Source organism: Lutjanus erythropterus, chromosome 21, assembly GCF_056507025.1.
Source record: "Lutjanus erythropterus isolate fLutEry1 chromosome 21, fLutEry1.hap2, whole genome shotgun sequence".
Lineage (NCBI taxonomy): Eukaryota > Metazoa > Chordata > Actinopteri > Lutjaniformes > Lutjanidae > Lutjanus > Lutjanus erythropterus.
The window spans coordinates 30,695,247-30,708,668 of NC_139337.1; the positions used below are offsets into that span (position 1 = coordinate 30,695,247).

At 38.3% G+C, this 13,422-nt stretch overlaps 1 protein-coding gene across 1 annotated transcript; it reads left to right on the forward strand.

The window, feature by feature from the left end:
- Positions 1–1,531: 1,531 nt before the first annotated feature.
- On the forward strand, positions 1,532–12,350 carry LOC146307862 (SH2 domain-containing protein 1B). The gene is made up of 4 exons (XM_084747542.1): positions 1,532–2,193; positions 6,204–6,267; positions 11,175–11,373; positions 11,459–12,350. The coding sequence occupies exons 1-4, from the start codon at positions 2,051–2,053 to the stop codon at positions 11,503–11,505; spliced, it is 453 nt and encodes a 150-aa protein (XP_084603668.1). The 5' UTR covers positions 1,532–2,050; the 3' UTR covers positions 11,506–12,350.
- The last annotated feature ends 1,072 nt before the right edge of the window (positions 12,351–13,422 follow it).

Consider the following 13,422-nt stretch of genomic DNA (forward strand, 5'->3'; position numbering starts at 1 on the left):
GATGATGTGTGGAGGTTTATTAACTGAAAGTCATTAAATCTCATCTGTAATGATTCAGACGATACAAACTGTTTAATGTCAGCTGTTTCTCAGTCACCTGACTGACTTCACTTCCTGTTAAAATGCCCTCAGATTATTTTTATGAACTCTTCATGCTGATCTAAACCTCAAACACTTAAAAATAAATATATATTATATTAAATACATAAATACATAATAATATTAGCCCTGATAGTGGCATGAATTAATCCTCTGATGCACAATATCGGCCTAAAAATAACATGGCTGAGTTTTTATTTTCTGTATTTTAACTATAAATTCATTTCATCACTCAGTATTCCAGATATTCTATATATATATATATATATATATATATATATATATATTGTTTTTGGTGATCACAGTTCCTTATTTTAATTTTTCCTTCCTTTCCTGAATAAAAATAATTATATGTGATTTCATGCATTGCTGAGTGATTCTGTGCTTTATCTGTGAAATAAATGCATTTTATCATTTAATATTCACCGAATTCACTAAATATCTTGTTTTTGATCACCACAAATCATTATTTTTTGGCACCCAGGTGTCTGTGGCAAATGATGCTATTTGCACCCTGGGTGGAATAAACATGTTGGCTGACCATGTGCTATTTACACCTGCATGGCAGCAACAAACCGTCGTTTCCTGAACCTCACAAGTGGTTTTTGGTGCCTAAACTTTAACATGTGAGACACTGAATTTCTGACCCCCCTCAGCCTGCTGGGTGTCAGAGTGCAGCAACACGTCTCTATTTCAACACATAACTGCAAAACTATTCACCTGTAAACATGAGACAGTATCACCGAGGATTCACAGCCCTCTTCGTCCTCATACTGGGGTACGTGTGTGTGTTTTAGAGGAACACACCTGTATGGAGACAAAGAGGAAGAAAACTTTAGCATGTCTTCATCTCAGCTGCAGAAGTTATTCTGCAGAGAGTTTAGCTCTTTGCGCCCTCTAGTGACCTGTTTGAGAACAAGTGACGTACAATGACACTGGCATTTTAATCACTATTTAAACACACAATAACATAAAAATGTATGAATTAATTTATTTTTAACCATATTTAATTTATTATTTTAGCAATGAGTTGTACCATAGTTTCACAAAAATCTTTTAATGACAGTTTTATTTCCTGTACATACACTGCATGTTAACCATTTAGCCTCTATGAATATTTATGTCTTGTAAGCACATATTTTAACCCTTTACTCCCCTATATGTTTGGGACCGAGCAGGTATCCAAAGAGAGACATAGATGGTTATCTAAAAATTCATATCTAAAAAAACCACAGCCCCTCCCTGTGATGCAGAGGGAACATGGTCCAGCCCAGTTAACAACCAGCACTGTTTCATCAGGTCTGCAGCAGCAAACCAAGGAACTGGAAACTTATAGAAAAATACAAATTAATTAATTAATTAAATAACCTAAATTTGCACTGCAAATAATTTACTGTTGTTAAAAAATGCTAATAATTGGCTGCTATCACAGCACCAACACTATTTTATTTTAGGAGTAAAGTTGATGTTTTTAAGTAGTTCTTAACTTTTATTTGCATCTGTGTCCAAGTTCTAACCTGGATTACGTGGATTTCTTTCCTTTGGGGGATTAATGTTATTGTGTCTTTTTTTTCTCTCTTGCTTTCACACATGCTCTCTCTCTCTCTCTCTCTCTCTCTCTCTCTCTCTCTCGCTCTCTCATACAAACACTCCCTCACACATCACAACACTTCCTGTGAGATCTGTGAGTGAGTCGTTTTCTTTTCTTCTTCCACTCTGGCTCACTCCTTCATGTGAGCGCTGACCTCTGACTGCTGCAGGCCAACCAGACTTCAGGAAACACAGTCCACCGCCGGCGGCTCGTCTGGGCCTCTATGGGACCTGGACCACGGCTCAGAGGGACCACAGAGCTGCTGATTTCAGACATGAAGCTGTGCTGAGAAAGCAGAGAAGCGGTGAGACGTGTCCAGTGTGGTGGGCGTCTGTGCGTCTGTTGCAGTCCCTCCTCACCATGGCAGCAGCTTTGCCAGTGTGTTACCACGGTGCCATCAACAAGAAGGAGTGTGAGGATCTGCTGGGGAAGAAGAACAAGGATGGAGCCTATCTGATCCGCGACAGCGAGACCATCCAGGGAGCCATGTGTCTGTGTGTTTAGTGAGTACTCTGCACTCTGCTCTGGCTGGTTCCCTTTAGTTTAAGGCTTTTTGACACTGGCAGTTGAGTTATTGTTACTTGTGATATTCTATGATGTGTATTCTCAGGTTATAATTTAATTTAAATTTCACTTTATTCTAATTTAAATTCAGTAATTTAATTCTAGGGGAATATTTTAGATGAAACTTAAAAAAAAAACTTATGTTTTGTGGAAGTTTTACTTTGAAGCAGCAAGATGCATAAAGATGAAAAGGAAGTGGTATTTATATTCAAATATATATGCAGGTTAAGAAAGAGATTTATCTTGTGTTTTTTTTTATTAAAATAATTTCAGGTATGTAGGATTTCAGGAGGTTTGTTAATAAAAAATGTCACGTCACAATCGTGGAAAATGAAAGTATGACTCTGAAAACAAAAACATTATCTATATTTTGAAGGAAAGTCTTGCCATGATCAAAATGACAAAAACACATGTAAAATGTACAGTCAATACTGTATAAGTAATAATCTATTATTGTTAAGTGTAACAATTATAGATTTCTTTTAGTAAATGTTGGTTTTGTGAGAACTTCTGCCAAATCTGTCTCTCATCAATCAGATATCTGGTTTATAAGGCAGGAGATTATTCATTCATTCATTGATTGTCTGTAACCGCTTATCCTTAACGGGTCGCGGGGGTCTGGAGTCTGTCCCAGCTGACACTGGGTGAAAGGTGGGGTACATCGCAGGGTTAACATCAGTGCCAAAATAGGAAGTTGAAGTTTTAGAAAGTCGTTGTGTTAACAGATCACAGAAGATGCCGTCGTCAGCAGGTTGCACTTTCACACCCCTTCAGAATACGATGCTCAAATTTCATTTATTGATTTTAGTTTAGCGTTCAGTGCAGTGAAACTGTCAGAGAAGCTGAAGGTGTCGACACGACTCTGATCAGATGGTTTTATTCTTTTCGAACTACAGCAGGTGAAGGTGGAGGTGATGCTTTCAGAGAAACACACCTGGGCCCAGTGTTCCCAGTCTGTTTCTCAGCAGCCACCACTTTCATTATGTTGCTGCTTTTAGTTCCTCTTCAGTTCTTCCCATTAATTTTTCTTTTTGTATGCACTTCATAGCTCTCTCTCTCTCTCTCTCTCTCTCACACACACACACTGAACTTATTTACACTCTCATGCGCTGACACTCCACGGCACACGTGTGTTTTTGTCATGGCCTTACGAGCCGGGTTGTGAGAAACTCGGCTGCTACAGAAATATCTTAAACAGCGAGGTTACACAAAGTGTGAGATGCTCATATTTTATCCTGTTAGATACTTGTGTGTAATTTTATCACGTATGAAATCTTGACCAAAAATGTGTCTTGTGAGATCGCTGTGACCTTTGGCCACCAAAATCGAATCAGTTCAACCTTGAAGGGACGGTTCACCCCAAAATCAAATGAAAAATTCATATTTTCCCTCCGGCCTGCGGTGCTGTTCATGCATCCAGATAGTTTTTGGTGTGAGCTGCAGAGTTTTAAAGATATCAGCCGTAGAAATGTCTGCCATCGCTCCAATATAATGAACTAAATGGTACTTGGGCTGTGTTGCTCAAAGCATCAAATAAATACATTTCTTTCCAAAAATTATGACCAGATTACTTAAGATAATCCACACACCTTTCTGTTAGCAGTTTTGCGTAGGAACTATTTTCTTTCTAGTTGAAAGGAAGTAGTTCTGGTAGATTTGACTGCAGAAAGAAAGAAGTTCGCACGTTTTGAAAACTAAAGAAAGTCATTTTTAAACAAACAGATGAATTAATTCTATAACTGGAAGAGGTCACTCATATTTCAAATAATATTCAGATGTACCATCTTTGTTATCACCAACATTTGGGTGGCAGATCACCCTTTTCCAGCTGAAGCTCAAGATGCAAAATCTTTTTAGGTTGACTGAAAGCGACGGCTCCGTGTACTCGGACGGTCGATAGCTCTGGGTACACGATAAAAGCCACACACAGACATACAGCGTGTGGGGAGGCTTCCAGCGGGTCCAGCAGCTTTTTCGCTGCTGTAAGCTCGGCTAACAGCGCTCAGCTTTTGACTGGTCCGTCTTAGGTAGATCATTCAAAGAAGAGTCAGTCAGTTTTCATTGAACACAGCTTCCCAGGGGTCAAATATGTTCTGTGAATAAAATTATAATATATTTGCTGGTGACCGGGGTTTCTGGAAGATAGAAGTATGTTAGACTTCACTTAGTCCCAGTCAAAGGCTGGGTCCGAGTTAAGAACGTCGGTTCTCCACATTTTATGTAATGCCAGGGGTCTGTATGCTTGCCGTAACATAAACTGATTGGAAACCAGGCGTCTCGTGCCTCTTGTGCTGTGCAAAAGGCCTCGAGAGCTGATTTTAATTTCTGATCAAAGAAAAAGGAGGAGCGCAGTTTTATGTGTTTTTGAATTACAGTTTTGCCAAGTTTGTATGAATTCATGTTGAGTGAAACAAATTTTTGTATTATAGGCATTCATTTGTTCATTCATTGTCCTTAAAGGGATAGAAAATTCAGTCATTATCTGCTCACCCTCATACTGATTGAAGGTCGGGTTTATTTTGTTAGTCTGCTGGAGTTTCACAGGAAAACAGTGCTGCAGAATCTCCCTAACAATGGAAGTGAATAATGACCAGTTTTCAAACATAAAAAATAACAGAATAAAAACATAAAATGACTCCAAGTTGCTCATCTGATGTGATCCAAGTCTCCTAAAGCCCCAACATGCCAAGTTGACAAAAAAAAAATGTTATTTACACTATGTTTTTAGCCTGAATCTTCACTGCAGCGCTTTGGCTTGGAGCCACGTTCATGTGCACACTGTCTGAACAGGGTGTGTGTGGTGTGATGGTGTGCAAACTGCATGGCGGAGCTTCAGGAGACTTGGATTAAACCAGAATAAACCAGACCCTCAATCAGCATGAGGGTGAGTAGATAATGACTAATTTAGCTGCTTATCCTTGAAGCCTATCCCAGCTAACACTGGGACATGTCCAATAATTTTTCTGTGACCTTTCCTGAACCTGAGTGTTCGCGATATCTTAATGAATGTTGTCTATAATTATAAAATTTGCGACAGTCTGATGCTGCTGCTCTGTGCAGTACTGACATTTATCATTCTCTGGAGGCTCATAAAATCTTACTGCTCTCTTTTTTTGGATCCTTTCCTCTCCAGGAAGGATGGGGAACCAGAGATTGTGATGGATTTGTCTGTTTATGTGTGTTACAACCTGCCACACTGCAGCTTTTCAGCACTTTTTCAACCTCTCCCATTGCATAAAACTGCATGTTTTCCTCCAGAAAGGGGCGTGGCCTTGCTGACTCAGGCTGGATGATGTATTGCCAGATGTATTGCCAGATGTATGCACACACACACACACACACACACACACACACACACAACCAGCTGCATGATCTCCTAACAGCTGTTGATGACTTGTATAAGAGTGAAGAAAAGGTGAACTGGAGTGTGAACTTTTTGAGATGCATGTGAAAAACAAAGTAAAGGGAAGAAGTGAAGAGGAACTAAAACTGCAACGATGAGTGGTCATCACTGTTTAAAAACGTAGTCAAATAGACATTTCTAAGTATATTGTTAATGAACTTTGTGATGCTTTAAAGTGCTGCGGTTTAGTGAGGCTGCACTGTGGTTATTCTGTAGCTTCTGCCTGTCTGCTAGTTTCCATTTCATGTGGTCAGCGAGACAAGATGCAAAGTGATTCTTCTGCAGCAATAATTTAATATTTTCATTTTTTTGGTAATTAAATAATGCATAAAAAGGGCCACTCTCATGAGAAAAACACGCTGGATGATTTTGCATGTTTCAGACTATATCTTATCTGTAACTCATCAACGTCATTATCTGTTGTGCAACAAACCAAACGTTGGCATGTTCTTCAGAAACAACGACTTCTCGGCTAAAACTGCAGCTGAAATTCCTTTTATTCATATAATCTATGGTTAAAACTGACTGTCTTGTTTATCTTTGCAGTAAACAGAGGGTGGTGTATACCTACAGACTGCTGCAGACACACACTGGGCAGTATACGCTCCTGGTAAAGACACAAATATAGACACACACACACACACACACACACACACACACACACACACACACACACACACACACACACACACACACACACACACTAACCGGGCTGTAACCAGAATCCACGTCCTTATATTGTTGCATGCAAAATTAACTGTTTTTTTCACATTTTATTTTTTTAGTTAACTTTTCAGTTTTCTGTAAATTTAATTTTTTAAATGTTTTTTCAAAGTCTGCTGAACTCTGAGAAATACTGAGTGTAGAGCTTTAGATATTGAACTCTGAATAACTTTTGAATACTTCGAATACTTTTGAAAAACTCTACAACAGTGTTTCTTGGATGCACAAAATTGTACATATTTTCTGAACATCTTTGATGCTCCTCTGACTCGGTTTGCTGTCATTGCATATTGCATATATATATTTTACACTCTAAAACTTTCCAAATAAAATTTGTAACCCTTGATTTCCTCCTAAAGACACATACTTTCTGCACGGATTAAAAGAGCTGAGCAGTTGGATGCATTCACTCGGTCAGATATTTTTTAAATTTTTCGAAAAATGCCTTAATTTACCCAGAATTCATTGTGTCATAGTCCCACTGACGATAGTGATCTGTTATATATGAACAAAAGTCAGAGTCTGTCTTTGTGAAACTCTCGTCTAGTAGGACTATGGTACAATGAATCCTGAGTAAGACCTTTTTCAAACAAAAAAAAAAAAAAAAAAAAAGAAAGGCCGACTCTGTGACCACGTCCAACCTCAGCTCTGTTCACGCCTGCAGAAAATATGTGTCTTCTGGAGGAATTCGGGACATTTTACTTGGAAAACAGTCAACTGTATTAATCCACCGCTGAGCGGAGCATCAAAGATGTTCAGAAAAATGTAAAAAATATGATACGAGACACAAAGAAATAATTGCTCTCTATGACACAGTTTAGGTGTAAAATGTAAAAACTCTAACGTAAGTCTAAAATATAACTGTGAGACCAGCTTCTGGTTAGCAGCGACAGCTTCATCTGCACAAATACCACAATCAGGTGAGAAAAACTTCATGTGACTGAAAACACTCGTGTTTGAATGCATCAGAAACACTTCACACACACACACACACACACACACACACACACACACACACACACACACACACACACACACACACACACACACATACAAAACACACACAACATTAGTCACACAGTTCACAGCAGACACACAAACAGTTCCAGCAGTGGTGGGAAGAATACTGTGAATCCGTAAACAGGCACATTACTGAAACATTACTCAACTGAAAGTAAAACTACTGGTGTTACAAATAAAGTGAAAGTATTCTTCTCAGAATATTAACAGCTTTTTAGTCTCTGATGCAGCAGCAGGGATGATGTTGAAAGAGGTTTCTGTTTCTCTAAATCTTCAGTCTACATTAGTCCACTGCTCAGTGGTCACACTCACCTCTACAGAACTGTGGTTTTTATGTCCATATGTCACAGCTTTAATTAGCCTGTTTGTAATCAGATTACAGATACTGGTTCCAAGAATGCAGATGAAAGGATTGGATATTAATTCAAATTGTTGGTATTTTTTGTGGTGAATGATGACCTTAAAAGTAGTGCAGCAGTTTATATTGTACAACGCGAACTGAAATTGGAGTAAAAATTGCACTTGAAAAAATAATAAAAAGTACAAGTACTTCCAGGGACCAGTATTCCCAAGTTATCCAGATTTTGTCATTCCCTTCTTTACTATTCTGGATCAAACTGATCTTGTAGGTTTTGTCCTGGTTTTTCAACGAGTTTTCAGATCATCATTCTGATCCAGATATCACAAGATCAGGGTTACAGAATCCAGTTTTGCAGTCTTTGGATCGGCCTCCATCTGTCCGTCAAAAGGACATTTTTATAATACAGATGTGAAAATGTTGGGAGGTGCATTTATATGATCATTAATCAATTGACCGTCCAGCTGGTTCATGCAGTGCTGTCAGTCGTCTGTTTGATGCTCCACTGCAGTCAGGAGTCTTGCTTCCTTTAAACGCGACGCATGAATCCTGAGAATAATGTAGAAAATGTGCAATTCTTGTCTTTTGCACCAACCAATTTTTACGCAGCAACAGCTTGGAGTTTCTTTGGTGTTCTAATCAAAAATATTAGATTAGTAGTTAATGAATATTGGTTTGGCAGGGCTACTTTAGTTTGCAAGAAATAAACATTGATGCTGCAGTAATATTAGTCCAAAAACAGGAAACGTTTTACCGCACAGTGACTTTTACTTTTGATATTTTTCATTTTGCTTATAAATACTTACTTTTAAGCTGCTACAGCTCCTGTTGACTAAAGCAGCAGTGTTTCCATCACCGCAAATGTAGCGACGTCACAATCACGTCTCACACTCTGTAGTACAAACCAAACGCACCCTTCCAGTCTGGCGGTCTATTTAAACCACTAAAACCTCCCATCTCTCACTCTGCCTGCTGCTTTGCATCAGCGTCACTGCCTGTTCATCCACCTGCAGGCTCTGACAGGGGGTCCACGATACGTGTTCATCACTCTCGATGTTTTTATGTTAACATAATCTGTGAGGAGTGATGAGGTCGGAGCCCAGACGCCAAACTCTGACTACGTTCTGCTGCTGCAATAAACATTCTAAAATGTTAGCTGTCTGAACTACAAAATAAAACATAAAAAAAAGAAAATGATCAAAGTAAAAATGTCCTCCTGCTCCTTTCTAACTGGCTAACGTTTCGACTGTTTCATCACCAGTTAAAGAGTCACTGTAGTAGCTTTAATTAAAGGATCTTTAGTGTAGTTTTAATCATCATCATCAGCTGATTTTGACACAACTTCTGTAAATTTTCATAAAATTATCTGTTTTTGGCTCTAAACTTGACAAACAAACAAAATCTTTAACTAAATCCTTCACTTTTATTATTATTGACTCGATAAACAGTCTCAAATAATCAACATAGAAAATAAAACCTGTTAAAATAAGTGAGAATTTGATGAAGTTCCTTAAAATCAAACATATCTGTTCTGTTCAGAACAGTTTGTCCGCTCCCGAAGTTTTCAGACTGACTGAAGTGAATCTGATAAAAACAGATTCACCCTCCTCAGACTAAAACTGTTAGACAGATGACACAGAAGACGGGACTAAGTGTCTTTAAAGGAACATTTCACCCCCAAAGTGGAAACTCAGTAGTTGCCAGGCTCGTCCCCGCATCACAGGAAACTCCTCTTGACGTCAACACTCCACTCAACACTTCACTTCACACTTTGATGAACTGATAAAAACGGTTATTTAGAGCACTTTTTCCACTTAGTGAAGTGTTTATCAAATCTGAACTAAGGCTAATAGGAACTAAAAATAGAGTTCACGCCTCCAGACATCTGCATCATCTGCCCACACGAGTTTCAGATGATCAGACACAATTTTAATTTGAATTAATTTGTCAATTTGTTGTTTTTTTTTATTGTTTTGCATGTTATTATTGTTTCTACTTCGACATGTTTTCATTTTCCACTCCAGCATCACTGCAGTTTCTGAATTACTCATGAAATTTATATTCGTGTGCGACACTTTCTCACACAGAAACCAAACCCCAGTCAGTTTATATCATTTATATAAAACTTATATAACACCACAAAGTGCTTCACACCCCCTCAACACACACACACACACACACACACACGTATATATTTACACACACACACACACACACACACACAAAGCAAAGACTTTGTAATGGTAAAGACTAAAATAAGAACAGCATTCATTAAAAAAAAACAGAACTGAGGAGACGTTACCAGAAACAACTCTTCTCCTGTTCTTGACCAGAAAATAATCTCTGGTTTTTGAACCAGTTCCGCTCAAGATTCTTAGAAACTTGGTGCTATTTAGAGAACCAGCGTACATTCCCACCTGTGTTGAACAGAACCATGTGCAAGAACTGGAACAGAGCTAAAACAACAGATTTATAAAGGTTTAGTGTTCAGTGAGATGAGAAGCTGCAGTTTGTAAAGATAAAGAAATCAAGTTTAGTGCTAACATTAAACATATCCTCCAAAGGCCCTGAAAACCTGTTTTCTTAAAGGGATAGTTCATCCAAAAATGAAAATTCAGTCATTTTCTGTTCACCCTCATGCTGACTGAAGGTCAGGTTTAGTTTTTTTGTTCACAAAACATTCCTGGAGTTTCACAGGAAAACAGTGGTGCAGAATCTCCCTGACAGTGGAAGTGAATGGTGACCAGTTTTCAAACATAAAAAATCAACAGAATAAAAACATAAAATGACTCCATGCTGCTCGTCTGGTTTGATCCAAGTTTTCTAAAGCCCCAACCTGCCAAGTTGACCAACAAAAATATTATTTATACCATGTTTTTAGCGTGAATCTTCACTGTAGATCCTTAGCTTGGAGCTCAGGTGCACATGCACACTGTCAGGACTGGGTGTGTGTGGTGTGACGGTGTGTGAACGGCATGTTGGGACTCTAGGAGACTTGGATTACACCAGACGAGCAGCATGGAGGCGTTTTATGCTTTTTCCCCAGTTATTTTTACATTTGAAAACATTCAATCTGCATGAGGATGAGTAGATGATGACTGAATTTTTATTTCTGGGCAAACTATTCCTTTATCCCTGGGTGACCGTCTCAAGGTCCAAAACACTCATAATCTAATCCCCCCGCTTCCTTTACCGATGTTAAAGAGAGCTGGGATGAAAACTTGTTAGAAACATTAAGAGATCAGCTGGAGACGAACTTCTCAGCTGATTAAAGGAGTCGAAGCATTAGCATTAGCTCACTTTACAGATACAGATACTTTTCATTCACAGTCTGTCTGTTTTTCTCATGTTTTTGTCCTTCTATGGGACATTTTTCCTCCCTTGTTGTTTACTGCATGCTGTTGTTCTTCCTTCAGACAGCAGGAGGTTTGGAGGAGACATACTTTAAGAATTTGGACGATCTGATTCGTCATTATAAAAGGAGGAACCAGGGTCTGGCCATGCATCTGCGCCACTCTGTCAAAAGGAAGACGGCCTTGTTGATCCAGCCCCAAAGACAACCTGCGCAGGCGCCCCAGAGGATGCAGGTGCCTGAAGAAGACCCCGACTATGAGAGTACGTCATTTATTTTATCTTTCTGTCTTTTCACAGCATCTTTGATTTGTGGTATATTTGACCTTTTCTCTCCTTTTCGCTCCAGATGATCCGTTTCACTCTTCTGAATATGTTGAGGTCTTGCCTCCCTGAACAACTCGGACTTTGACCTTCAGCATCAAAGACAAAAGGAGATCAGCAAAGACATTTTGGGGAGAAAAAAGACTGAACTATGGGTGCTAAAAAAGGACAACAGCCACATTCAGAGACTGAATCAAATTCAGGATAATGAATGAAGACGCTGGACAAATGGACACATGCTGAAGAATGGGGCTTATGTAATCGTATATATATATATTTTGTTTGTTTGTTTGTTTGTTTTTGTATTTAGCCATGCTAGTGTCATGACTCTAAGTATGGCAACATCGGTCAATCAGTCCACCGCTGTGGTCCAGAATGAAATATCTCAAATGTGAGATGAATTGTAATCACTTTCATGATACTTTAACTTCTCATATAGTTCCATTATCTGCTCTCCCTTACTGTGCACTTTACTCCTAAAAAACATACGTAGACTGTTGCACCAACAAATCATTTAATCCAAGATTAGTTTTAATCAGTTTAGCAAAAATGAATAGTAAAATAGTTTAATCAAATATGAAGAATTGCTTACCCAAATCTAAATAAAATATATTTACACATATGAGGGGACCGTTAACTTTAGGCTGTTCTGTATTCCTTAACAAATGTTTAATTGTTTCCTAGCTAGATTTAAAAAAAAGTTACAATGTTTGCTAATTAGCTAAAAGATTAACAAAGCGTTGCATTGTTTACTAGCTAGCTAAAAAGTAAAAAAGTTACATTGTTTGCTAGCTAGCTAAAAAGTTAACAAAATGTTATATTGTTTGGTAGCTGGCTAAAATGTTTTAAAGAAAGGTTACACTGTTTGCTTGCTAGCTTAAAAGTAAAAAGAAGTTACATTGTTTACTACCTAGCTAAAAAGTAAAAAGAAGTTACAGTGTTTACTAGCTAGCCAAAAAGGTTTAAAGAAAAGTTACATTGTTTTCTAGCTAGCTAAAAAGTCAGTTAGCCTAGTTAGCCAACTCATGACAACAAATTTCATCTGGAGTGAAAGTCAGAAGAGACACATCGTCTGTTCCTTAACTTAATTCGAGGAACCTGATTATTTTTCTCAGTCCCCAGTTTGGTGCAACATAATTTAAAGTTAATCCATGATTTAATCAGATTTAAAAAATGAATCGTTGGTGGTGCAGCCGCCTTAATGTTTCATTGATTCATACTTCTTATAATTTTGTTGGTTTAGAAAAATGCAAAAGTGGCCACTTTAATGAGTAAATCGTATGACACATGTAGGACATCAACAAGCATTTACTATCAGAAGTTTTTTTCTATTTCTTTTCCATATGGGTTATGTCTTTATTTTTAGTGCAAAGCTAACATGATAAAAGTTACACCTGCATTAGCATCAGCATGTTGCCACGTCTTGCTTCATTTATTTTTTTGTATTTCTGCTGCTGCTTTGTGGCGACACGTGTGTAGAATGTGGAAACCATTTCTCTTCAGCTCAGTAACCCGAAGTATTTTTCACACCGTCTGAGCGGCACCTGCTCTCAGTTAGTAAAATACAATGTGGAAAAAAAAAACCCTCAAAACACATTCTGACTAGACGCTAAAATAAGGATGTGTTCAAAACTGATAAGTGAGTGGAATATTTTACAAACTGTGTGAATTGTACTGATCATTTGCATGTGACTCATCCAAAATTGGCAGGTGGAAACTCTTGACCTACTAAAGGAAATCCTTCGTGCAAATCTACTCAACAAAAGATCTGCCTGCCAGTCGTCCAAGTGGAGGGCAGTTTCAGTATTTCTCAGCTGTGGCTTTGTCAACATGTTGTTTACCATCAGCAACAAACTTACCACTTTTACCTCTTTCAGTCTCCTTACTGAGCTTAAACACATAATTTCTTTCTCTCAAGAGTCAAAAATTGGTTTCTCACCTCCTTTTCCTACACTGAGCCGTCCATTTACCCCTATTTTAAATAGTTTG

Coding starts and splice junctions, on each gene's coding strand:
- LOC146307862 (XM_084747542.1), top strand. CDS start 2,051: ATGGCAGCAGCTTTGCCAGTGTGTTACCACGGTGCCATCAACAAGAAG. Junction 2,194..6,203: donor GCCATGTGTCTGTGTGTTTA/GTGAGTACTCTG, acceptor TTATCTTTGCAG/TAAACAGAGGGTGGTGTATA. Junction 6,268..11,174: donor CTGGGCAGTATACGCTCCTG/GTAAAGACACAA, acceptor TTCTTCCTTCAG/ACAGCAGGAGGTTTGGAGGA.